This window comes from Lissotriton vulgaris, chromosome 7 (genome assembly GCF_964263255.1).
Source record: "Lissotriton vulgaris chromosome 7, aLisVul1.2, whole genome shotgun sequence".
Classification (NCBI taxonomy): domain Eukaryota; kingdom Metazoa; phylum Chordata; class Amphibia; order Caudata; family Salamandridae; genus Lissotriton; species Lissotriton vulgaris.
The window spans coordinates 325,000,890-325,027,204 of record NC_141695.1 but is presented as its reverse complement, the minus strand read 5'-3'; the positions used below and the strand labels follow the sequence as shown (position 1 = coordinate 325,027,204).

General features: G+C 51.2%; 1 protein-coding gene across 1 annotated transcript in view; it reads left to right on the top strand.

Moving 5' to 3' along the window:
* POLD1 (DNA polymerase delta 1, catalytic subunit) overlaps positions 1–26,315 on the top strand; it is a 357,307-nt gene that overhangs the window by 297,678 nt on the left and 33,314 nt on the right. Inside the window, exon 18 of the mRNA XM_086929347.1 lies at positions 23,351–23,448. Within this exon, the coding sequence (XP_086785473.1) occupies positions 23,351–23,448 (98 nt within the window). The remainder of the gene's footprint in view (positions 1–23,350; positions 23,449–26,315) is intronic.

The window sequence follows — 26,315 nt, the reverse complement described above, 5'->3', positions numbered from 1 at the left end:
TCTACCAATCATCAAGTGTCCAAAACAGGGCGATAGTCAGGGCAGCAGTCCTTCGTAGCCGTCGGGACGCGAGGAACCTCACAGCAAAGACCTTCGGACCACGTCGACATACAGGGGTCGCTGAAGTGGTTGGCCGTCCTCTGGAATTTCCACACGAAGCTCCTCACAAACCTCTGGCTTGGACCAGTACCGCTGATACCGCCCCGAGTTGGGCGCCAACTGAGGTACCGGGTTTTTATGGACCCGGCGGTGCCAGGGAGAACACCCAAAGACCTCGAGTCCTTCCTGTTTCGGACCACAGAAACACGGAGTCTTCTAGGGGATGTCAAAGATCGTATTTATTGGCTGCAACCAGTAACAGGTGTCCTAGAAGTACAACAGCATGTATGTTCTCAGGAGACTGCTCGTTTTTACAGAACCAGTCTTTTCTTTTTATACGAAATAATAAGCTTCAGACAAACATTCCTTGTTTTACAGTTTGACCATATACATATTTTCACTACAAAGAAAAAGCAGAGTCATGATGACAAGCCCACATTTCAGTTTGTCCAGTTCATGATAGATTATCCGGCAAGGCCCGGAACTTTCATCAGATATCAACGGACCCCTAATAAAATCGGGCACCTCCTCCTTGTAAAGCAAGTAATAAAGAAGAAACAGGGACAGGTGTGTGTGAGATTAGCCATAGCTTGTATGCGATGAACGGTTTATGACATGGTGTGCCTTAATACTAATCTCGTTCGGCCATTGGGAAAGGAACTGCCCGAACAGGTTTGGCTTAAGGCAGTGGAGTCAGCTCGCCCAGGTCACAGAGGAGTCAGCAAAGGTGTACGTGTCCTTTCAGATCGAATTCGGCCATAGTTATTTGACTATGTAAGGGCAATCACAAAATGAATGCCGCTCACAAAATGGAACCCGAGGGTTCAAGACAAAAACTTATATTTAAGGGTGATTTCGTCACTTGAACGTGACGAAAATACTTATGAATGGGGTTTAAACCATTACCGGTCTGCTAGTACCAAAATCGTCATGGTATGAAGATATTTATGACACGAGCGTAGAGCTTCGGTACCACACAATAGCAGGGTCCAGAATTTTCAGTACCACAGAAGAGGTGGGCGGACTATCGGGGACTGGAGCTGGACCCACTGCCTGAAGATGCGGTCCTCCCGACCCTCTGATATCTGGACAGACGTGATGGTATTGTTGGTGCATTGGTGTACTTGCCATGCTTTATACATGATTTGCATTTTACAGGTGTAGCAGGCAGCGGCACGTGGGGGTATGGAAAAGAACCATATCCTGTTGCCATGCACTGAGCAGCCCAATTCTAGGGTCCCAGAAGTTTTATGAACACATCAGATATTGATTGACTTAGTGATAATAGTCCTGACCCCCCCATGAAACCAACAATAAATCTTTATCTTGTAGCTACAGGGATAGTGCCTAATACATCTTTACTGAATCTACTATTATAGGGCCTGGGCAACATACACTTTTAACACAGAAGAACACTTGAACTCACAGGGGGAGTCCTTGTATTATAATATGAGGATCCCAAAGTCAAGAACGGATTATTGCTTAATTATGTTATCGTGGAATGTTGCGGGAATTAAGTCCAAACTCTGAGATCCAGAGTGGGGCACAATTGTTGGTTCACACCACATCATATTTCGTCAGGATACATTGCCTATAAACCCAATACTTAGACCTGATTTCCTGACGTTTAGCAAAAATGCGGTCCTTTCTTCGGCAGGGCGTCCATCAGGTGAACACCTAATCTGGTTAAGTTTGGACTTGTTCCCCATAGTGTGACCTGTCCCTTCAAATTCAAGAGACTTACTTTCCCTTGAAATTAAAATTAAAACTCTAGTAGGCCCGCGATTTATATCTCAGGTGAATATATACATCAGATCAGTCCCTCCTAAGGCTCAGTCTTCCACAGTAAATAAAATTGATGACCCGATGGGTCTGTTGAACCGGAAAGCAATAAAAATTGTAGCGGAGATATTAACACCCGAATTTCGCCAATTGTTGGTTGTATTCCTCTGGAAACTAATCATCTGGCAGATATAAAAACATTCCAGACTTTTTATGTATGATTACAAGAAAATATCAAGAGTAGGAGCCCAGTTTGTAGATCCATTCACTGATCATGGCCTGAAAATTGCAAATGACAATACGAAATGTGACTGCCCACCATACTTATGGTCAGACCTATATGATATGAAGGTAGTTCCTAGACTAGATAGTGATCATCAGGCACTAAGCCCATTTTCACTATGTTCCTTTACAGGGATGTAAAATTGTATCCGGTCATAAATAAGACTCTAGTAACCACAACCAATAATCTAAGAAATGTAAAATGGACAGCTTTTGTGACGAATGTAAAGAACATATCTGAAAGAAACACGTTAGTGTTAGATTCCTTACCTTAGAATATCCCCAGGCGTCAGTCTGGATCCGGAAACTTTTGCGTAGCAGTACCCCTGCGCGTCGGTAGGCGTCGTCTGCAGGCGTCCCCTGCGGCTCCGCGTCCGTCGTCGGCGTCGTGCGCCGTGATGACGTCGCTGGAGTATATAGACGCCGCCTCCACGCGCTGACGTCAGTTCTTCTTTTTTCCGCGCCAGTAAGCGCAGATCCGAAGAGCAGTACTCCGGTCTTTTGACCAAGTTTTTCGAATTGTTATTTCACTCTTTGTGCCTGATAGGATGCCTGGGTTCAAGCACTGTGATGACTGTGAACGCACGATGTCGGTCACGGACCATCACCGCCTCTGTCTCCGGTGTCTGGGCCCCGACCACGACGTGGACTCCTGCGTCGACTGCCGGGCCCTCACCAACAAGGCTAGGCGGGAGCGGTCCCGCAAGCTACTGGAGCTCCGGGTGTCGGCCCCACGTCGGGACTGGGAGCGGTCCCGGTCCGGCCGGAGGTCGAGAGAGCGTTCGAGGGAGCGGTCGCGGAGCCGCGCCGAGCGTTCCGGAAGTCGACACCACTCGTCGGGCTCATCAGGTAAGAAGCACAAGAAGTCGGGGCGTCGTCATCGTACCCCCGACTCCCCCCGACGCTCGCGCGATGCGGCCGGGGGCTCGGGTGACCCCAACCCCGCGGCTCCGCGAGAGTCGCCGGCGCGGCCTGCCTCATACCCTCCGGTCCCTGGGCACGGCGCGACGCCTGAGGAGATCGAGGCGTTCCTCATGGCCATGAGGGCGCTCGGTTCTCCGACAGGGCCTACGGCGCCTTCGGGCCCAGTGCCACCGTCTGGGGGCCCTAGCGGTTCGGGTGTCCCTGCCTCGGCGCCGTCGGGTGCTCCGGCCCCGGCGCCGCCGACGGCTCCGACCCCGGCGCCGCAAGGGCCTTCGGGATCGGCGCCGGCTGGTCTTCCGGCCTCTCCGGCGCAGTTACCATCGGGGTTACCCCCGACGCCGTCCCCGCGCGGCGCCGGTTCTCCGGTGCCGGCTCCGGCCGGCAACGGGGCTCCGACGCCGGCTCCGGGCGGCGCCGTCCCCTTACCTTCCCGGACGCGGAGTCGGACCGGCGTCGCTCGACGCCGGGCTCGGCGCCGGTGGGGCCCATGAACCCCGAGGAGCCGGTCTACATCATTGACTCCGAATACGGAGAAGATGAAGAGTTCGGTGAAGGTTGGGAGGGGTCCGAGGACCCTCTGTCACGCGAGTGCCAGTATGACCCGGACTGGACAGGTGACTTGGGGGATGCCAGTGGTCTGGACGACTCTCCTAACCCTGGTTTGGTCTCTCCTCCTTCCGTGGCATCGGTGGAGGGAGCTGCATATTCAGTGGTGCTGATGAGGGCTGCCAAGGCCTTACACCTTGAGCTCCCCGTCGCGGCCGTGAGGCCTAACATCCTCACTGAGGTCTTCAAACCGCAGTCATGCCCACAGGAGCCACTGCTGCCGTTTAATGAAGCCTTGTCAGACGTTCTGTTGGGCACGTGGTCCAGGCCCGCTTCAGGTGCGCCTGTTGATCGGAACGTGGCCAGGCGCCACCGTCCTTGTCCGGACGACCCCAAGTTCCTGTCTACCCACCCCACTCCTGAGAGTCTGGTGATCCAGGCCTCGACCTCCCAGTCCGCATTCCCGTCGGCCCCGCCCGACCGGGAATCCAAGAGGTATGACCAGTTTGGCAAGAAGGTCTTCTCGTCCATTAGTTTGGGCCTGCGGTCTTGCAACACCGCTTGCCTCTTGGGCCGCTACACCCACTCTGTGTGGGATACGGTCGCTGAACTGCTGCCAGAATGCCCCATGGAGGTGCGGGCAAAACTCGGTCAGGCTCTGGCTGAGGGCCGAGATGCAGCTAAATATTCGATACGGTGTGGTCTTGATACGACCGACTCGCTGGGCAGAGCTATGTCAACGACGGTGGCAATTCGTCGCCACGCCTGGCTGAGATCCGCCAACTTTTCGGCAGATGTCCAGAATACATTGATGGACATGCTGTTCGATGGCTGTCACCTGTTCGGTGACAAGGCGGACCACGCGCTGGAACGCTTCAAGGACTCCAGGGTCACGGCCAAGTCCTTTGGTCTCTCGACCCAGCGTCAGCAACCGGGTTCGTTTCGCCCCTTTCGTGGCCAAGGAAGGGGCGCCCCCACACGTGCTGCCAGCCACGCGCCGCAACAATCCTTTCGACGCGGTGGCGGCCGTGTAAACCGCCGTGGTGGCGGTCGGGGACAACGGCGGGGTCAGACCACACCTTCCCCCGCAGCATCTGCCTCAAAATCCTCCTAGTCCGTGCTTTCGGCCCCATGTGACGCCAGTGGGTGGCAGGGTTCGCCATCACCACGCTCACTGGCGCACGATCACTTCGGACAGGTGGGTGCTGCAAATCGTCCGAAGGGGCTACTCCCTCCCCTTCGAGACCCCTCCTCCAGCCATGCCACCGCAGAACCACCGTGTGTCGGGGGACCACTTGGCACTTCTGCAGGAGGAAGTTACGGCCCTCTTGGCCAAGGGGGCCATCGAGCGCGTTCCTGGGCCAGAAGTAGGGCGTGGTTGCTATTCCCACTACTTTCTGGTACCCAAGAAGGACAAGGGGGGCCTACGTCCTATCTTGGATCTAAGGAACGTCAACGGCTTCCTCCGGAGGAGAAGTTCAAGATGTTGACGTTAGCTCAGGTCTTGGCTGCTCTAGACCCGCAAGACTGGATGGTAGCGTTGGACTTGCAGGATGCCTATTTTCACATCCCCGTCCTGCCGGCCCACCGGCGTTACCTGCGGTTCACGGTAGGCCAGGAGCACTTTCAGTTTATCGTGCTTCCCTTCGGCCTTACCAGCGCCCCACGGGTGTTCACAAAGGTGATGGCGGTGGTCGCAGCCCATCTGCACAGGTTGGGGGTTTCAGTCTTCCCCTACCTAGACGACTGGTTGTTGAAGGCGGGCTCGCCCCAGACAGTCGTCCACCACCTTCAGATGACGGCAGACCTCTTGCACGACCTGGCGTTCTCCATCAATGTGCCGAAATCACACCTGTGTCCCTCTCAAAAGCTCCTTTTCATCGGAGCAGTTCTGGACTCGGCGCAGTTTCGGGTTTATCCTCCGGAACGGCGGGTCCGGGATATTCAGGCTTTGATTCCCATCTTTCAGCCGCTATCCCGGGTTTCGGTCAGGTTGACGCTGCGGCTGCTGGGACTGATGGCTTCCTGCATCCTTCTGGTGCATCACGCCCGGTGGCGGATGCGGGCTCTGCAGTGGGACCTGAAGTTTCAGTGGGCCCAGCATCAGGGCAACTTGTCCGACCACGTCTTGATCTCGGAGGGCGCTGCGAGACAACTGCAGTGGTGGCTTACGGACCGCGATTGGGTCAGAGGCAGATCCCTCTCCCTTCCCCAACCGGAGCACGTTGTCGTGACGGACGCGTCCCTCCAGGGCTGGGGTGGCCACTTGGGAGAGGCAGAGATCAGAGGCATCTGGTCTCCGGCGGAGTCCCGGCTCCATATCAACCTGTTGGAGCTGCGGGCGATTCGTCTGGCACTGAAGGCATTCCTCCCCTTTGTCAACGGGAGTGTGGTGCAGGTGTTCACCGACAACACCACCGCCATGTGGTACTGCAACAAACAGGGCGGAGTGGGGTCGTGGACCCTTTGCCAGGAGGCTCTGCGCCTCTGGCAATGGCTGGAACGTCAGGGCGTGACTCTGACGGTTCAACACCTGGCAGGTTCCCTGAACGCCAGGGCGGACGAACTCAGCCGTCGGTGCTCGATGGATCACGAATGGCGTCTGAACTCGGACGTGGTGCAAGGTCTCTTTCTGTGATGGGGAGAGCCTTGGTTAGATCTATTCGCCACAGAAGAGAACGCGCAATGTCATCAGTTCTGCGCGTTGGAGTTTCCAAGACGGCACTCGCACGGCGACGCCTTTCGGCGCGAGTGGAGTTGCGGTCTGTTATACGCCTTTCCGCCTATACCACTTCTGCCCAGAGTGCTGAAGAAGATCAGGCGCGACCGGGCCCAAGTCATCCTTGTGGCCCCGGACTGGGCTCGAAGGTACTGGTATCCCGAGCTACTCAGCATGTCAGTCGGTCCCCCGATCCGCCTGCCCCTTCAGGAGGACCTTCTGTCGCAGCAGCAGGGGACGGTTCTCCACCCGAACCTGTCCAGTCTCCACCTCCATGCTTGGAGATTGAGCGGCGGCAGTTGAGGCCATTTGACTTGCCTCCTGAAGTCTGTGATGTAATTCTGGCAGCCAGGCGTCCCTCCACTAAGTCGGTATACGCCTGTCGGTGGAACAGATTTGTGGCATGGTGCACAGCAAAGGCTGTGGATCCACTCTCTGCCCCTCTTTCCGAGGTTCTTCTGTTTCTTCTCTCTCTTGCCCAGCAGGGCTCTGCTCTGGGCACTATTAAGGGCTACCTTTCTGCCCTTTCAGCCTTTTTAAGGCTCCCTGATCAGCCTTCTTTGTTCAAATCCCCGATTGTAACTCGATTCTTGAAGGGCATCACTCACATGTTTCCACCTGTTCCGTTTGTGATGCCTCAGTGGGATTTGAACCTGGTTCTGACCTTTCTGATGTGTGCTCCCTTTGAGCCCCTTCATTCTTGCCCTCTCCGTCTCCTGACCTTGAAGACGGCTTTCCTGGTCGCCATCACCTCTGCCAGGAGGGTGAGTGAGCTCCAGGCTCTTTCTGTCAAACCTCCTTTCTTGTCCATTCATCCTGACAAGGTGGTTCTGAGGACTAGACCTTCTTTCCTGCCCAAGGTTGTTTCGGCCTTTCACATCGGGCAGTCCATCACCCTCCCTTCCTTCTTCCCGCCTCCGCATCCTTCAAAGGATGAAGAGCGGCTCCATCGTCTGGACCCAAAACGTGCGCTTTCATTTTATATGGATCGCACACGCCAGTTCCGGGTGGATGACCAACTGTTTGTTGGCTACGTGGGTGCGAAGAAGGGACGGGCGGTCCATAAACGGACCATCTCTCGATGGGTCGTTCTCTGCATCAAAGCGTGCTACTCTTTGGCTCGGAAGGAGCCTCCTGTTGGGCTGAGGGCCCATTCCACTCGGGCCACGGCGGCTACTACTGCCTTGGGCCGGGGAGTCCCTTTGCAGGACATTTGCCAGGCGGCTACGTGGGCCTCGCTGCACACTTTCGCGAGGCACTACTGCCTGGACAGTCAAGTCCGGAGGGATGGCTTCTTTGGCCGTTCTGTCCTCCAGGACTTTCTGGTGTAGGAATGTATTGGTTCGCAGACCCACCACCGGGGTTGGTATTGCTGGGGTATCTATTCTAAGGTAAGGAATCTAACACTAACGTGTTTCTTTCAGATGAACAAGTTACTTACCTTCGGTAACGATATATCTGTAAGAAACATTAGTTAGTGTTAGATTCCTTACCGAACCCACCCATCCTCCCCGTTCTGCGAACTGATACCTAGGGTTAAGGACATCCCTTTCAGGGCCCTAGTTTTACATGGCACCAGTGTTGGTTCTCTCATGGCTCTGCGTCTCCTGGCGCGGAAAAGCTGTGTACAAAGAACTGACGTCAGCGCGCGGAGGCGGCGTCTATATACTCCAGCGACGTCATCACGGCGCACGACGCCGACGACGGACGCGGAGCCGCAGGGGACGCCTGCAGACGACGCCTACCGACGCGCAGGGGTACTGCTATGCAAAAGTTTCCGGATCCAGACTGACGCCTGGGGATATTCTAAGGTAAGGAATCTAACACTAACTAATGTTTCTTACAGATATATCGTTACCGAAGGTAAGTAACTTGTTCGACAACTCTATATATTCTTTTTGTACAAATATTCTCACAGTTTGACCTCACGGATATTACTAATGTTAATTTTGTCTCCATACATTGCGAACTCGTGGACTTATTAGGACCATGCTTTGTGAAGGAAAAGAAGATAGGTGATGTCCCCCCAAAAACTTCCCTCATGGTATACCAAAACCTGTTGCTTAGAAAAAAACAATCTATTGAGAGCTATTAAAAAAGGTCTAAGACTTGAAATGTCTAAGGCTAAAAAACTATATAAAACCACACTAGCCAGAGCCAGAAGGGAATGGGAAGAATACCAATGGACTTTAATGGCAGGAGCCCTAGAAATGGGGGATCATAAAACCTTTTGGAAATTAATTTCTGTCAACCCTTCTAATGTTAGTCATGTAGACACTGTAGGAAAGTGGGTTTCTATTGCAGTAACACCCCCCCCCCCCCCCACACACACACACTTTTTGCCTGATATTGATGCACTTTTACTTGGTGTGCCCTGGGTCCCTGCCAATTAGGTACCCAGGGCCTGTGTTCTTTCCCTAAAAACTGTACTAAAGCCTAAACCCAATTGGCATCTCTGGCCACAGGTAAGCCCAGGACTGAATCTAGGATACAGTCCTGTGGTTAGAAAAGTAATATGTAAAGTAATTAATTGCATTTAACTAGAAATTCCCATTGAGCTCAATGTCACATTGTTTGAAATTGTGTTGCCTATTGCAACAACTGTAACTACTGTACTTAAGTCTATTGCCTGTTTTGAAAAGTATTTGACTAAAGTAACTCATTCTGAGAAAGTATAGTTTGATAACTATTATTGGTTCTAAAATAAAACTACATATTTTTTATACAAACCATTGGCCTAGAGTTCAGTTCTTGAGTGTGAGACCATTTGCTGACTGAATGTGTACAACATATGCTTTACACTGTCCTCTGATACTGCCTTACTGCTCGACCAAGCTACCACTTTAGAGAGTAAGGTTATATCTAACTTTAGCCTCTGCCAAACCTCTGGAGACTATGGACTATGTGCACACCGTACCTTACGTTGGTCCAGTATATACAGAGCCACTTTCTTACAGACGTAGTAATAAAACCTGATATATATATATGGGTCACCCATTTCAGTGGTTTGTATAACGGTATGGAGCAGCAAAAGAACTCAATCTCTCCTTTGAGACGAACGCGTGGACATGTGAGAATGTCAACCCATGAAGTGAACAGTGAATCTGCTGCTAAATTAGCCCATTTTCATTTGACCTTAGCTGAAACAGACTGGGCACTAAAACTAATGAAAAAAGAAAAGGTGCCAAAAATGGATGGCATACCAGGCAAACATATTTTTGTCTCAACCGGCTATCTAGTCCCCTTATTTGAACGCAGCATCCAACAGCATTTTAAAAGGGAAGCCCATTCCATCCACATGACATGGAGCTATTATATACCAATCTACAAAAAAGGGTGAAAGTACCAACCCCTCTAACTATAGACCCAGAAGTCTGCTGGACAAATCACAAAAGATTTTTTGTAGGCAGGTGTTGTTCAAGCTTAATGAATGGATAGAACAGAATAACATTCTAGAAGACGAGGGATAGAACAGAATAACATTCTAGAAGACGAGCAAGCAGGGTTCAGAACAAAGATCTGTACCTTGGACCAGGTCCTCCGCTTCAAGGTGATAACTTGGAAATGTGTCACCTTGAAACGTGACCATCTATATATCGCTTTCCTAGACCTGAGAGCAGCTTTCGACCTGGTCAAAAGGGAAATGCTTTGGGAAGTTCTGGACTGGTATGGCATCCCCTCAAATGTATTAGGAATACTGAAAGTTCTTCATGCATATGCAGAGATGAGATGGAACAGCGCAGGGGACCTGACAGATGCGATTGATATTAATCAAGGGGTAAGACAAGCGTGCGTCCTTGCACCTACACTCTTTAGCTTATATATCAATGAGCAGTGAGAAGGCTGAAGGAATGTAAACATGATGCCCCAAATTAGCAGGAGTGTCCACGCCGATCCTGATGTTTGTGCATGACTACTAATTTCGAGGACACAATGGGGCTCCAATCAGAACTGAATGCCTTTGTTACTTTTTGTGAGGAAATAGGTTTAGAACTGAAATCCTACAGAACATACAGAGGGAACGGGACAATAGAGGGTGGCCCTTGAAAAAGTTTCCCATTTTGATTAGTTTGGTGTCAGGCTAAGTGATAACCAAAAATGGGGTGCCCAGTTAGACAAAAAGTAAAGCCACTCTGCATCAGAAAGCCTCTGCAATAGGAAGGAAATACAGGGCTGCTTCGGGAGGAGCAGTGTCTCCTGCTATTACTGTGTACAGAGTCTCAGTGGTAACATCTGTGATATATGGAGCTGAGATATGGGATTAAGCCAAAACAGAGACCTTGACCTATATTGAAAATAAGTTTATTAGGGCTCTTCTTAAACTTCCCCAAGGTCCCCTATTACACCGTTGAGATTAGACCTGGCCTTAAACCCAATACATTTAACCATTTTAATCAAACCACTGCTATATTGGATCAGACTCTGGTCCACTCATGAACTAGCAATATACCGGGATTGTGTAAAAGACTTGTTGGCCCTTGATAAGGACCTGAATACTTCCTGGTTGAAGATAATAAGAGAAACAGCTCACAAAATAGGTATGGGAGAACTATGGACATCACCAGAGCTTATTACCAAAGGAGACACACAAAAAGTAAAACATCTCTATTGGAAGGAAATCTTGATGCAAACATAGAGAGTTCATGAGGACAGTAGTCTAACGGGTCCGTTTTTGAACCACAAGTGTGCACCCCTATCAGTCTAAATGTTTATGTGAACAATTTAGATGCAGACAATTCACGTTGAAAGTTCACACATCGAAATGGTCTAATGCTCCCTCCAGCTCAAAATTCTGCCCAAGCTTCCCAAACATTGAGAAATCAGAAGAGCACTTTTTGTTTTTCTGCCCTCTATCTAAAATTGCACGTAAGAAATGGATTTATGAGAAAATGTAGCTTTTGCTATGTTCCGCTACTTGTATTGTGCCTGGAATGAATGGAAGAGGCCTTAGATAATTGCTAATTTTGATCGCTGACCCGTTAGGATTTTTGTTTTTTACTTTTAAGGTCTTATTGTGTGTATAAAATGTCTATGAATTATTTTTAATAGTATGATTAAAAAATTAAGATTGCTATTTGCACTAGAGGAGTTCACCCTAATAAAGTTTTATTTAGTAGTGATATGAACTGTAATTTGAATAATTAACCCCAAATTTTAACTCACTGTTCTTTTGCTTATATTTGTTTTTATGCATGTAAACTTTTAATGGCTTGGCAGCTGTAATAAAGTTATCACACACACACACCACCACCACCCCCCGTGCTGCTACTAGGAGTTCTACAGAGTTGAAAAAAAACTCTGTGGAACTCTGCTCCGCTCCACCCTAAAAAAAAAAAAGGGAAATAAACACTTTCCTGCTATGACATCCCCTGGCTGCCCTCCTCCTCGCCAGTCGCAAACCCCTACGTTGTACGTCTTGCACGGACTGCTCAAGTGTGGGCAGTTCTCCAAAGATGTACAAAGTAGGGGTTTGCGACCGGAGAGGAGGAGGGCAGCCCAGAGACACCTCTAGCAGGTAAGTGATTATTTCCGGCTCTTTTTGGGCATGGGCGCAGGGGCTAACTTTGCTATGCTGCGGACTCTGAGTTTTTACCTGAACTCTGCGTTCCCAATGAAGTGCAGAGTTGGCAAAACTGTGCTGGAGGAGCGGAGTTCGCCACTCGGGCTTACTATATATATAGCTGTTTGATTGAGAGCTGCTTACACAACACACATCTGAACTAGAGCAGTTTACAGTAAACGCATTTATCAACACCACCTTCATTAGCATTATGCACTGATGACATGCATTTTTCTGCCTGGGACGACTCATGGTGGCCTTCTGATCTAGGCCCAGCACCCATACCCACGGACCACGCACGTAACCTTGGCTTCATCCTAGACTCTTCATTCTCGATGACCAATCAAGTCAACGCCGTCTCATCCTCCTGCTTCGACGTACTTCGTATACTCAAAAAAAATCTTCCGCTGGATCCCCGCCGAGACAAGAAAGACTGTCACCCACGCACTGGTTACGAGTCGACTAGACTACGGAAACACCCTCTACGCCGGAATTCCAGCCAAATCACAGAAAAAACTCCAACGCATCCAAAACGCATCAGCGAGACTCATTTTGGACATTCCTCGCCAAGATCACATCACCGGCCACCTGAAAGACCTCCACTGGCTCCCAGTCAACAAGAGAATAACGTTCCGTCTCCTCACCCACGCACACAAGGCCCTCTACAAACTAGGACCCGAATGCCTCAACACTCGACTATCCTTCTACACACCCACCCGCCAACTAAGATCATCCAATCAAGGCCTCGCCGCAGTTCCGCGTATCCAAAGATCCACCATGGGAGGTAGATCCTTCTCCTACTTGGCGGCCAAGACCTGGAACTCACTCCCCACTCACCTCCGCCTTACACAGAACCACTTCTCCTTCAGAAAAGAACTTAAAACCTGGTTATTCGATAAATAATGTACCCCCTCCCCAAGCGCCTTGAGACCCTCTGGGTGAGTAGTGCGCTATATAAATTCTTGAACTTGAACTTGAACGTTCAAAGGCTTTAGCTGTGACAATGGCATTCTGCAACTTAGGATCTATCATGACCCACAACTGCTCTTGAATTTCCCTACACTTGACATGCACAATTATTTGATCTCTAATCATTTCGTCTGTCATAAGTCCAAAACTGCATGTCATAGAAAGGGCTCCTTAGGCAGTGAGAACCCCTTCAAATGAATACCCGTCCTTTTGAGCTTTGTATAAAACTCAAGCCTAATCTGATAAAGACTATTAGTCACATATTCCTTACCTGTGAATTTCCGAGGCGTCAGACTGGATCTGGTAGATATTTTGTGAGCTGTACCCCTGCGCGCCGGTAGGTGCTGCAGTTCAGCTCCACATGTCGTCCGCTCCGTAAGTAACGTCCGCGACAAATATGTGCCACCTAGGTACGCTGATGTCAGTTCTTTTCTTTCCGCACCAGCCGGCGCTGATCCGGAGAAGAGTACCCCTTAGTCACTGACTGAATTTTTTCCAAGTTTTATAGACTGTTTTTGAGGTTTTTTCTCCAGGTGTGTAGTATGTTCACTAGGAATGCCGGATTCAAGCCCTGTGAAGCCTGTCATCAGCTGATGTCTGTGACTGACCTGCATCTTGTTTGCCTGTAGTGTCTGGATCCTGACCCAAAGTCATACTCCGATTGCTACGCCATGAATCCAAAGACCTTGCAGGAGCAGTTCCTCAAGCTCATGGCGACTCAACGTTACTCGAGGTCCCGATCAAGAGGAAGGCCCTAGCAGCGGTCTCAAAGTCTGAGGTAGTCGTCCCTCTCCAAGTACTCTGGACACTTAAGTAAGTTGAAGCACAGGTAGAAGTCGAAGAGGTCTTTGACTTCTCCTTGTCATTCAACCGAAAAGACAAGGAAGCATCGGCATTCAAGGTCTGGCTCCGCGATAGAGCCTGTGCCTGTGTCGACTCCCTGCCTCCCCGACTTTCCAAGAGCCGGAGCAACCCCTGACAATTAAAGGAGTTGTATGAGGCCTCATATTTAGGCGGCCCTGCCCCTCTGGCACGAGGGTAACCCATCTGGTTACGTGCTGGCAGCTCCATGTGTATATCCGGACCCTGACGCCAGCCCAGATGTCAACGCTGTTGGCGGCGGCATCCCCATTCTGATCCCCGACTCCGATTAGAAAGCAGATGGGGCATCTCCAGATGTAGACTCCGACGCCTAAAGGAGCCTTGCCTACTAGATCGAAGCTTGAGCCCTATTCTATTTGGTTAGGACTCGGGGAAGAATGGGAGAGGTCGCTGGACCCTGGAGAATATCAGCCATATGAGGAAGACCCTAGCATGGACTGGTGTTGGGAACTGGGTTAAGCTAGTGGACTTGATGTCTGTACAGATACTGGTATGCTTTCTCCCCCTACCGTAGCTAAAGAGAATGGAGCCTCGTACGCAATAGTGGTGCGAGGTGGCTGAGGTCATTGACCTTAGGTTGCACTCGGTAGCAGTCAATACTAACATCTTGACAGAGGTTCTGTACCCAGGAGGCTCTAAATCCGAACCGCAACTCCTGTTCAATGACGTCCCTTTTGGGGACTTGATCCAAACCCAACACAGGGGCTCCAGTGAATAGGATGATTGCCTGCCGCCACCGCCCGTCTATAGGGACCGAAACTTCCTCACCAACCACCCTACCACGAAAAGCTTGGTGGTCCAAGCCTACACATCCCATTAAACATTTCCTACCGCCACACTGATAAGAAATCTAATAGGGCAGACTCCTTGGAGAAGAAGATGTTTTCTACTGCCAGCCTGGCATTGCAGTCTGTGAACAACACATACCTATTGGGCCGTTGCTCCCACACTCAGTGGTACACTGTTGTCAAAGTGCTGCCATAGGTATCTGGCCGTACGCAGTCATGCTGTTGCCGATGGGAGAGACACAGCAAAGATCTGAAAGAAACAGGTTAGTATTAGATTCCTTACCTTAGAATATCCCCAGGCATCGGACTGGATCCGATAACTTTTGCGTAGCAGTACCCTTGCGCGTCGTCTGCGGCTCCGCGTCCGTCGTTGGTGCCGGGATGACGTCGCCGGGGTACTTAGACGTCGCCCTCGCGCGCTGACGTCAGTTCTTCTTTTTCCCGCGCCAGGAAGCGCCGATCCGGAAAAAGTGGTACCCATAGTCAATTTTTGACTAAACTTTTTTGATCATTTTTGATCTTTATTTGAAGTCGAACGACTCCAACAGTGCCCGTAGGGATGCCCTGGTTCAATCCCTGCGCCGACTGCAGCCGACTGATGTCGTTTACCGACCCCCATCGCCGGTGTCTACATTGCCTGGGGCCCGACCACGATGACAAGTCGTGCCCCGACTGCCAGGCCTTGACGTCGAAGGCTAGGCGGGAGCGGTCCCGCAAGCACCTCGAGCTCCGGCGGTCGGCCCCACGCCGTTCGAGGTCCCGGTCCGGAAGGAGGTCGAGGGACCAGTCGTGTGGCCGAAGTCATCACAGCTCGGAGAGTCAACACCACTCCTCAGGCTCCAAGTCCTCAGGTAAGAGGCACAAGAAGTCGAAGAAGCGACATCGCTCTTCTGACTCCCCCCGACGCTCGCGCGACGTGGCCGGGGTTTCAGGCGACACCGCCGGAGCCGCAGGCGTCGCGGCCTGCTCCATACCCGCCGGTCCCTGGGCAGAACGCGACGCCGGAGATCGATGCCTTCTTCACGGCAATGAGGTTGTTCACTCCTCCGTCGGGTTCCGCGGCGCCTTCTGGCCCCGCGGTCCCGACTGGGAGCCCAAGCGGGCTGGGTGCTTCGGCCCCGGCGCCATTGGGTGCTTTGGCCCCGGCGACTTCGTTCCCAACGTGGCAGGGCCCCACTTGATCCAGTTCCGGATCCGGGTCGTCGCCTGTCGACCTTACGACCCCGCCGGCGCAGGCCCTTAGGGTGTCGCCCCCATCGGCCCCGGACGACGACGTCCCCGGTCCCTCCCTCGGCCCGGTTCCGACGCCGGAGCGGCGCCGCTCGACGCCGCATTCGAAGTCGAGAGAAGAATTTTTCTTCTATGATCTGGCCGCATCATTTGACCCTGAGTACCAGGAGATGGGTGGCGAGGCGAATTGGGAGGGGTCTGAGGACCCTCTGGCACGTGAGTGCCAGTCTTATCAGGACTGGACAGGTGAGCTAGGGGATGCCAGTGGTTTGGACACTTCACCAGACACTGGTTTTGTCTCCCCTTCTACCGTGGCTACGGAGTAGGGGGCTGCCTATAGTGTGGTGTTGACGCGGGCGGCCAAGGCCTTATCCCTTGAACTCCCCGTCGCGGCCGTGAGGACTAACCTTCTCACTGAGGTCCTTAAACCGCAAGCAAACTCTTCGGAGCCTCTGTTGCCGTTTAATGAGATCTTGTCTGACGTTCTTCTGGGCACTTGGTCCAAGCCTGCTACAGGTCCCCCTGTAGATAGGAACGTGGCCAGATGCCACCGCCCGGCTCCGGGAGACCCATGCTTCTATCCACCCACCCCACTCCCGAGAGCCTGTTCATACAGGCCTCTAACTCCCAGACCGCATTCCCGACGGCTCCCCCCAATCGGGAATCCAAGAGATACGAACAGTATGGTAAGAAGATGTTCACTGAGTTTGGGGTTGCGGTCAGTTAACACGGCGTGCCTCTTGGGCCGTTATTCCCACTCTCTGTGGGACACGGTCGCGGACGTGCTGCCACAATGTCCGGAGGAGGCCCGGACTAAACACGCCCAAGCCCTTGCGGAGGATCGAGATGCAGCACGGTATTCCATCCGGTGTGGACTGAATACAACGGACTCGCTAGGTAGGGCGATGGCAACGACGGTGGCAATTCGTCGCCATGCCTGGCTAAGGTCCGCCAACTTTTCGGCTGATGTCCAAAACACCCTTATGGACAAGCCGTTTGATGGCCGTCGCCTCTTTGGCGACAAGGCAGACAGCGCGCTTGAGCGCTTTAAGGACTCCAGGGCTACGGCCAAGTCCTTGGGCCTGTTGGACCCGCGCCAGCAGCCTGCTGCCTTTCGCTCCTTTCGTGGCCAAAGAAGGGGCGCCCCCACATGTCCTGCCAGCCATGGGCCGCAGACTAACATCCAGCGCGGTGGCGGACGTGGTAACAGCTGTGGCGGTGCCCGGGGACAACAGCGAGGCCAGTCCACATCCACCCCGCAGCATCTGCCTCAAAGCCATCCTAGTCCGAGCTTTCAGGCCCATTTAACGCCAGTGGGGGGCAGGGTTCGCCATCACCTCCTCCACTGACACAACATCACATCGGACAGGTGGGTGCTGCAAATCGTCCGAAGGGGCTACTCCCCTCCCCTTCGAGGCGACCCCTCCAGCCATGCCACCGCAGTACCACCGTGTGTCGGGGGATCACTTGAATCTTCTGCGGGAGGAAGTTACGGCCCTCTTGGCCAAGGGGGACATCGAGTGCGTTCCTGGGCCAGAAGTATGGTGTGGTTGCTACTCCCACTACTTTCTGGTTCCCAAGAAGGGAAAAGGGGCCTACACCCTTTCTTGGACCTGCGGAACGTCAACTGCTTCCTCCGGAAGGAGAAGTTCAGGATGCTGACACTGGCTCAGGTCTTAGCTGCCCTGGACCCGGGAGACTGGATGGTAGCGTTGGACTTGCAGGACGCTTATTTTCACATCCCCGTCCTGCCGGCCCACCGGCGCTACCTGCGGTTCACGGTAGGCCACGAGCATTTTGAGTTTACCGTGCTCCTCTTCGGCCTTACCAGCGCCCCATGGGTGTTCACGAAAGTGATGGCGGTGGTCGCAGCTCATCTGCGCAAGTTAGGGGTTTCAGTCTTCCCCCTACCTCGACGACTGGTTGTTGAAGGCGGGCTCGCCCCAGACAGTCGTCAGCCACCTCCAGACTACGGCCGACCTCCTGCACCTGCTGGGGTTCTCCATCAATGTGCCGAAGTCACACCTGTGTCCCTCTCAGAAGCTCCTCTTCATCGGAGCGGTTCTAGATTCGGCACAGTTTCGGATTTATCCTCCCGAACAGCGGGTTCAGGATATTCAGGCTCTGATTCCGATCATTCAGCAGTTATCCCGAGTCTCGGTCAGGTTGACGCTGCGGCTTCTGGGACTGATGGCCTACTGCATCCTTCTGGTGCATCACGCCAGGTGGCGGATGCGGGCTCTGCAGTGGGACCTGAAGTTTGTGGGCCCAGCATCAGGGCAACTTGTCCGACCATGTCTTGATCTCGGAGGGCACTACAAGACAGTTGCAGTGGTGGCTCACGGACCGCGATTTGGTCAGCGGCAGATCCCTCTCCCTACCCCAACCGGAGCACGTAGTTGTGACAGAGGCGTCCCTCCAGGGCTGGAGGGGGGCCACATTGGAGAGGCGGAGTCCCGTCTCCACATCAACCGTCTGGAGCTGTGGGCTATCCGGCTTGCACTGAAGGCATTCCTCCCCTCTGTCCGGGGGAGTGTAGTGCAGGTTTTCACGGACAACACCACCGCCATGTGGTACTGCAACAAACAGGGTGGGGTGGGGTCATGGAACCTATGCCAGGAGGCTCTGCGCCTCTGGCAGTGGCTGGAACATCAGGGCGTGACCCTGGTGGTTCAACACCTGGCAGGTTCCCTGAACGCCAGGGCGGACGAACGTAGCTATCGGTGCATGATGGATCACGAATGGCGTCTGAAGTCGGACGTGGCGCAAGGCCTCTTTCAGCAGTGGGGAGAGCCTTGGTTAGATCTATTCGCCACAGAAGAGAACGAGCAGTGTAATCAGTTCTGCGCGTTGGAATTTCCAAGGCGGCACTCGCTCAAAGACGCTTTTTGACGCGAGTGGAGTTGCGGTCTGTTGTACGCCTTTCCGCCTATACCACTTCTGCCCAGAGTGCTGAAGAAGATCAGACGCGACCGGGCCCAAGTCATCCTTGTGGCTCCGGACTGGGCACGAAGATACTGGTATCCCGAGCTATTCAGCATGTCTGTCGATCCCCCGATTCGTCTGCCTCTTCAGGAGGACCTTCTGTTGCAGCAGCAGAGACGGTCCTCCACCGAACCTGTCCAGTCTCCACTTGCATGCGTGGAGATTGAGCAGCGGCAGTTGAGGCCATTTCACTTGCCTCCTGAAGTCTGTAATGTGATTCTGGCAGCCAGGCGTCCCTCCACAAAATCGGTATACGCCTGCAGGTGTAACAAATTTGTGGCATGGTGCACAGCAAAGGCTGTGGATCCCCTTTCTGCCCCTCTTTCAGAGGTTCTCCTCTTTCTTCTTTCTCTTGCCCAGCAGGGCTCTGCTCTGGGCACTCTGAAGGGCTACCTCTCTGCCATTTCCGCCTTCTTGCGCCTCTGGCAGTGGCTGGAACATCAGGGCGTGACCCTGGTAGTTCAACACCTGGCAGGTTCCCTGAACGCCAGGGCGGACGAACGTAGCCATCGGTGCATGATGGATCACGAATGGCGGCTGAAGTCGGACGTGGCGCAAGGCCTCTTTCAGCAGTGGGGAGAGCCTTGGTTAGATCTATTCGCCACAGAAGAGAACGAGCAATGTAATCAGTTCTGCGCGTTGGAATTTCCAAGGCGGCACTCGCTCAAAGACGCTTTTTGGCGCGAGTGGAGTTGCGGTCTGTTGTACGCCTTTCCGCCTATACCACTTCTGCCCAGAGTGCTGAAGAAGATCAGACGCGACCGGGCCCAAGTCATCCTTGTGGCTCCGGACTGGGCACGAAGATACTGGTATCCCGAGCTATTCAGCATGTCTGTCGATCCCCCGATTCGTCTGCCTCTTCAGGAGGACCTTCTGTTGCAGCAGCAGAGACGGTCCTCCACCGAACCTGTCCAGTCTCCACTTGCATGCGTGGAGATTGAGCAGCGGCAGTTGAGGTCATTTCACTTGCCTCCTGAAGTCTGTAATGTGATTCTGGCAGCCAGGCGTCCCTCCACAAAATCGGTATACGCCTGCAAGTGTAACAAATTTGTGGCATGGTGCACAGCAAAGGCTGTGGATCCCCTTTCTGCCCCTCTTTCAGAGGTTCTCCTCTTTCTTCTTTCTCTTGCCCAGCAGGGCTCTGCTCTGGGCACTCTGAAGGGCTACCTCTCTGCCATTTCCGCCTTCTTAAGGCTCATTGATCAGCACTCTTTGTTCAAGTCCCCAGTTGTAAATAGGTTTTTGAAGGGCATCACTCATATGTTCCTTTTGTGATGCCTCAGTGGGACTTGAACCTTGTTCTGACTTATCTGATGTGCGCTCCCTTCGAGCCACTTCATAACTGTCTTCTTCGTCTCCTTACTCTTAAGACTGCATTCCTGGTTGCCATCACCTCTGCCAGGAGAGTGAGTGAGCTCCAGGCTCTTTCTTCTCAACCTCCTTTCCTTTCTGTCCATCCAGACAAAGTTGTGTTGCGGACGCGACCCTCTTTCTTGCCCAAGGTAGTCACAGCCTTCCACATTGGGCAGTCCATCACCTTGCCCACTTTCTTTCCGCATCCCTCGAGAGAGAGGAAGAGAGGCTCCACCGTCTGGACCCAAAACGTGCGCTCTCATTCTATCTGGATCGCACACGCCAGTTCCAGGTGGATGACCAACTCTTTGTTGGTTACGTGGGCGCTAAGAAAGGGAAAGCGGTGCACAAGCGGACCATCTCACGGTGGATCATCTTGTGTATCCAGGCGTGTTACTCCTTGGCTAAGAAGGAACCCCCTGTTGGGCTGAGGGCTCATTCCACTCGGGCCACAGCGACTACAACTGCCTTGGGCCGGGGAGTGCCCTTGCAGGACATTTGCCAGGCAGTTACGTGGGTCTCGCTGCACACGTTTGCAAGACATTATTGCCTGGACAGCCAAGTCCGGAGGGATGGCTTCTTTGGCCGTTCCGACCTCCAGGACTTTCTGGTGTGATTGGTTTGCAGACCCACTACCGGGGATGGTATTGCTGGGGTATCTATTCTAAGGTAAGGAATCTATCACTAACGTGTCTCTTTCAGATGCACAAGTTACTACTTGTGTAACGATATATCTGTAAGAGACATTAGTTAGTGATAGATTCTTTACCGACCCACCCATCCTCCCCGTTCTGCGAACCGATATCTAGGGTTAAGGTCATCCCCTTTCAGGGCCCTAGTTTCAAGGCACCAGTGTTGGTTTTTAGCATAGCTCTGCGTTTCTGGCGCGGAAAAGCTGTGTCTAAGAACTGACGTCGGCACACGGAGGCGGCGTCTAAGTACTCCGGCGTCATCACGACGATGGATGCGGAGTCGCAGACGACGCCTACCGGCGCGCAAGGGTACTGCTACGCAAAAGTTTCCGGATCCAGTCTGACGCCTGGGGATATTCTAAGGTAAAGAATCTATCACTAACTAATGTCTCTTACAGATATATCGTTACACAAGTAGTAACTTGTGCTTCAAGTGTTCAGGAAGCCATCTTAAGTATATGTACTTGGCACTGGTCATTATGAGTGACTCAGCTACATGATGGCTTCACTGACAATAATGGCGTTTGGTATCAAACACCTCGTCGTGACAAATCCATATTGATGCCAGTATCTGATTTGTTCTCACATGCACCCATGAGGTACCCCCGAATCCTACAAGTCTCTTAGTGTGCTGGCTAACTAGTGTCATCCAGCCTGCCACCACAGATACGTTTCTGATTCCCTGCAGGGGAGAGCCCACGCTCTACAAGGTCCGAAACAATGCCTGTCCAGAGAAATGTTCACATCTTCTCCAGCAGAATGACTTGTGTTTTAGCATATCTAGGCCAGAGGTTTCAAAGCCTCTACCACCTTAGATATGCCACTCCTGCTTCCCCCAGACCCAAGAGGTGGCACTCCCTGCCCTGAGGCCCATTTTGCACAGGAAAGGCAAGAAAATTAGCTACCCAGAAGCTGTATTGACACTCAGGCTAGTCGCATCTTTAAGGTGGACTACCTGAAGTGAACAACAAATGAAGGGCTCCACCATCTTGTTTTTAATGGAACTAGGAACTCTAGGTCAGGTTTAAGCCCACTTTCATATAGGAAGCAGTCATATAGGCGGTGTAGGTAGCCCATTGGCTACGTCTGTGTTCTCCCCTTAATGCCCCTATATTCGGTATTTAGGTGGTCCCTGACACCAGGAACTCAGATTAATCAACTGGGAACAGAAAAAAGACCGAGCAGAGCCGAAAACGAAAGAACTGTGGGCCAGCCTCTGATTTGGGGCCCCCTGCCTGCTGCTGTCTCAACAGTTGCTAAGAACCTGACTCGTCCAGCAGCTGTGCATGCTCCTAAAGCCTTAGAGGGCTGCCAGGACTTCACCAAATAGTCAGCATCTCTCTTGAAGTAGAGGAGCCACTTCCCTGCAGTGTGCAATCACCAACTGCATCTGCCAGGTGCACCGTTCTGCTGACCACCGGGATTGTCGGGGAAGCAGAACCCCAGGAGAAGGACCCTGTGGCTCCCAGAGGTCAGCCCTTCTCCCCAGCGAGATTCGAGATGCTAGATCCTCCTGGAGCCCTCCTGCGCCAATACTGTGGGTACCAGAGCCCTTGCAGCAGCCAAGGCTTGGTAAATGTCCAGTACGGACACCAACCCTGCCAAAACCGACCTACCGACGAGACACATTAGCATTACTGAGGCCAGCACCAAGAGTAACCTTGCTGTCCTATTTTGCACACATCACCAGGTCAACCCCAAGAAGTGAGAGCCTCCAACACTAGCGACCCGCTGGACAAAACAAGTCTGCACCCGAGCCCCACAGCCCAAGTCCTAGCCAACCGACGGTGTCCCTTGCTCCAGAGACCCTCAGGAGACAAGCCTCCTCTAGGTTCTACCAGACTTGAGCCCAAGTTCCCACTTGCAGCCTTTTTCTTGTTAAAGGTTTCTCCGATTTCTTTAACAGGTAGTGTTGAGGCTACTGTCACAAGCAGCACCTCTGCACCCCGACATACAAGGGCAGGTAAATCCAAACTGCTGGTGGTTCTTTGGACCTTGGCCCCTAAGCACCTTAAGTCCAGAAGAGTAACCCTTAGAATCGGTTGTAAATTTGCCTATGCAATGAATGTTTCTCCAATGGGATAACATCACCGTGTTTGAGGCTTATGCCCCAAATCTGAAGGTTGTGATGTTATACTGTTTTACCTGTAAAGATCCATAACTTATAAAGTAATTATCTGATTGTGATGATCTTGGTGTCTAAAATTATATAAAAATCTGTTATTTTTCTATATTAGTCTTGAGTTTTGTCTTGAGTGCGTCTCTAATTTATTGACTCTGTGTGTACAGCAATGGCTTAACACTACCCTCTGATAAGCCGAAACTGCTCGCCCACACTACCACAAATAGAACATTTGGGATTATTACTTTAAGCCCTGTAAACCAATAAGGGTCTTCTGGATTTTCTACTTAGTGTACCTTATTTTGGTGCTCTACATAAAACGCCAGCTTCCTACACTGTATACTGGAAGTCTGCTCACTTATGTGTTGATTGTGTTTGGTTTAGTGTACCTTTCTCAAACCATTTGTCTTTTCCCAGATTTCACACCTTGGCTCTCTGGAGGAGAAGTTTTCTCGCCTTTGGACACAGTGCCAACGCTGCCAGGGAAGCTTGCATGAAGACGTACTCTGCACTAGGTACAAAAGTAATGAGTTGCCAGTTGAAAGTGTTGACCCTGATTGTGCTCGACAAAAAACTCTTGTTACAGACAACGTCTTATGTTCATGTATTCCTGTCTCCACACACACTTACATTGATAGGCACATATTCCACACGTCTTCCATCTCCCCATATCTCTCCCAGCATATAGAAAGACTGAAGGTAGCATGCGACAGTCATCACCGCTACCACTATCTGTGATTTGTATATGGTCCCTCATGACAGCATTGATCTCACTAGTGTCTCATCACTAGTAGGTATGTGATCATCTCAGACTGGATGGAATAGGCTTTTGTGGATCTACATGGCATGGGGTGGTCTAATGTTTACAAGCTATGGACATAAACGTCTGGCAACAGGTTTGCCAGGATATGAAATATGGGGAGCTGTGTCTCATCCACCCCTCTCTAACTGCTATTTACAAACATTAACCTGCCCTTTTGATCCAGAAATGCTTTGTGTGTTCCAGACTGTGCAAAACCTCTGTGCTAAGGACTTTAAGACACAGAGGCGATGGCATGTGTTGGAATTCTATTCTGAGGGACACTGCCCCAACAAAATGTAGATTTTGATGCTGGGGTGGTGCAGGGCAGACCTATTCCCAGGGGGTGTGCTACCACAGTTTTAGGGACTACGTATGGGGTTTGGAAGTTACCCGTCTGCTTTGTGACATCTTCCATCCTGACATATTCTAAGAAAGACTCCATAGTATGTGGGATGTGCTTTTCTCGCCTGAAAGTTATTTTGATATCTTGTCTGCTTATTTCCCATGTTAGTCAACAGAGCATGTGGACTTGGACCCTGTGCAGTGAGTTCATAGACAGAGTTATAACTTTGCCATTGACTTAGCGGTGTTTATTAATACTATAAATCAATGGGACTATCTGGCGCTGGCTCTGTACAAAACGTTATCGGTTTAGAGTAATACCATCAGGATTTTTGTTTTCACCCTGAGTGACATTTGCATTTAGTAATAATACACGCACACATTCTGCCTCAATACAAACATACTTGCTTCTCTGAACAATTCGCAAAATTAGTTTAGTCTTTAAATTCAGGGGTAATCACAAATAAGCATGCCACCCTTCTTCAAACCATTTAAATTTTGCTCTGCAAAAAGACCTCTCTATAGGTAAACGTCTATCTAACATTATAAAACTGCCCCCAAAAGCTATGCCATCTCTTCCAAGGAATCCTCTTTCTGGGGACGCTAGTCTTTTTTTTCTATGCATTGCATTGCTGTCTATTGGCTAACAGTGTCCCACATTTCCTTTCCTTTTCTTATTAAAAAAGGTTTGTGAAGGATTTTCTATGGTCACTTCTCTTATCAGTGTCTACATTTTATGCAGTTGACCTCTGTTTTAAAATGAAAATGACAGGAAATTTGAACGTATTTCGCCTTTCTTTAGGCTGCAAGCATGCATGATGTAGTGTTGTCCAAATTTAGATCTGTATAATTTAAAAGTGCTCAAGGCACATAGGCGGGACTATTTAGTGCTTATGACTTAGATGAGGATCCCACTGGGAAGAGAACTAGGATTACAGGTGAGTGACTTGTCCTTTCATAGATTTCCACAAGGATGTAGGGTGTACTCGCTTGCAATCAGTTTTAAGCCTGCTAGGGAAACACCCATCCTAGGTCACATTGTTTATAAGCTCCTGAATGGGGAAGATTGACTGTTTTGTGATGACCTTGACCACATGAGATGTGTTTGCGTCCTTCCGCTGTGGTGATCACTCCATCTTGGTACTCCACCAGATAGATTTGGCGCAGCTGCCACCTCCCCTCCCCCCCCCCCCCCCCCCCCCCCCCAACACTTTTTACTTGTTTCTTTTGTTTACCATATAGAATGAACTCTAGGCTCTTCATTCATCCACTATTCTGTTTTACTTAATCTTCAATCATCCTTGGTTACAACTTATCCTCTCCCATGGCTATCACATTTATGTATGTGCCAATGAAACCTAGATACTTTTGAAGCCTCCTTTCAATTTAGACATCTTTTTGATGGATATTTCTAATCACAGATTCCTCACCTTAGAATACTCCGCGGGTACCAGACTAGATCCAGAAATGTTTCCCCAGCAGTTCTTCCATGGTCCGCAAGCCTCCATACCGCCTTGGAAGTGATGGAGGGGAGCCACATATAAGAGCCATCCCTGTGCCCTGTCGTCCGTTCCTCTCTTTTTGCGCCTTCTGATGTGTTTTGGGAGCTCCATTCTCCGTTTACTCAACTTCCAACTGCCCCTAACCTTATTTTAGTGTGCCAGTTATCTGGCTTGATATACTAAGGACTGGTCTCAAAATACTGGTCGTAATTTGCTAACAATTGTGTGACCAGTGTGGAATTTTGCAAACTGACCTATGCACTACTAGGTCGTTTGCAAAATACTGAATTATAGTGGGTCGTAATTTAATCGACCTCATGAATATTAGTGAGGTTGGTCACAAATTGCAGCCCACTACAATTCAAAGGTGTCACAGGTATTGTGGCCAGCTAGAGGCAACAGACCAACATGTCTGTGATTGCTTTTAAATAAAAGCAATATATATATATATATATATATTTTTTTTTTTTAAAGCAGCCCATTTTCCTTACATTAAAATGGGATGTATTTAAAAAACTAAATGTTGGGAGGAGGAGCTACACGCCTGATCAAAATGGCTGCGTGAGCTCTAGGCTCCTTCGGGACCGCCCCCCTGCCTCACCATCCTGGCATTTATCCGGCCAACTGAGCTTGGCAACATTGAAGTATTGCGGTGCACCAGGAGCAGAGTCCGACCTCCCGGAGACGCCGCGGCCCAGAGCTATGAGGGCAGCAATTCTGGGCCTGCTCCGGTCCT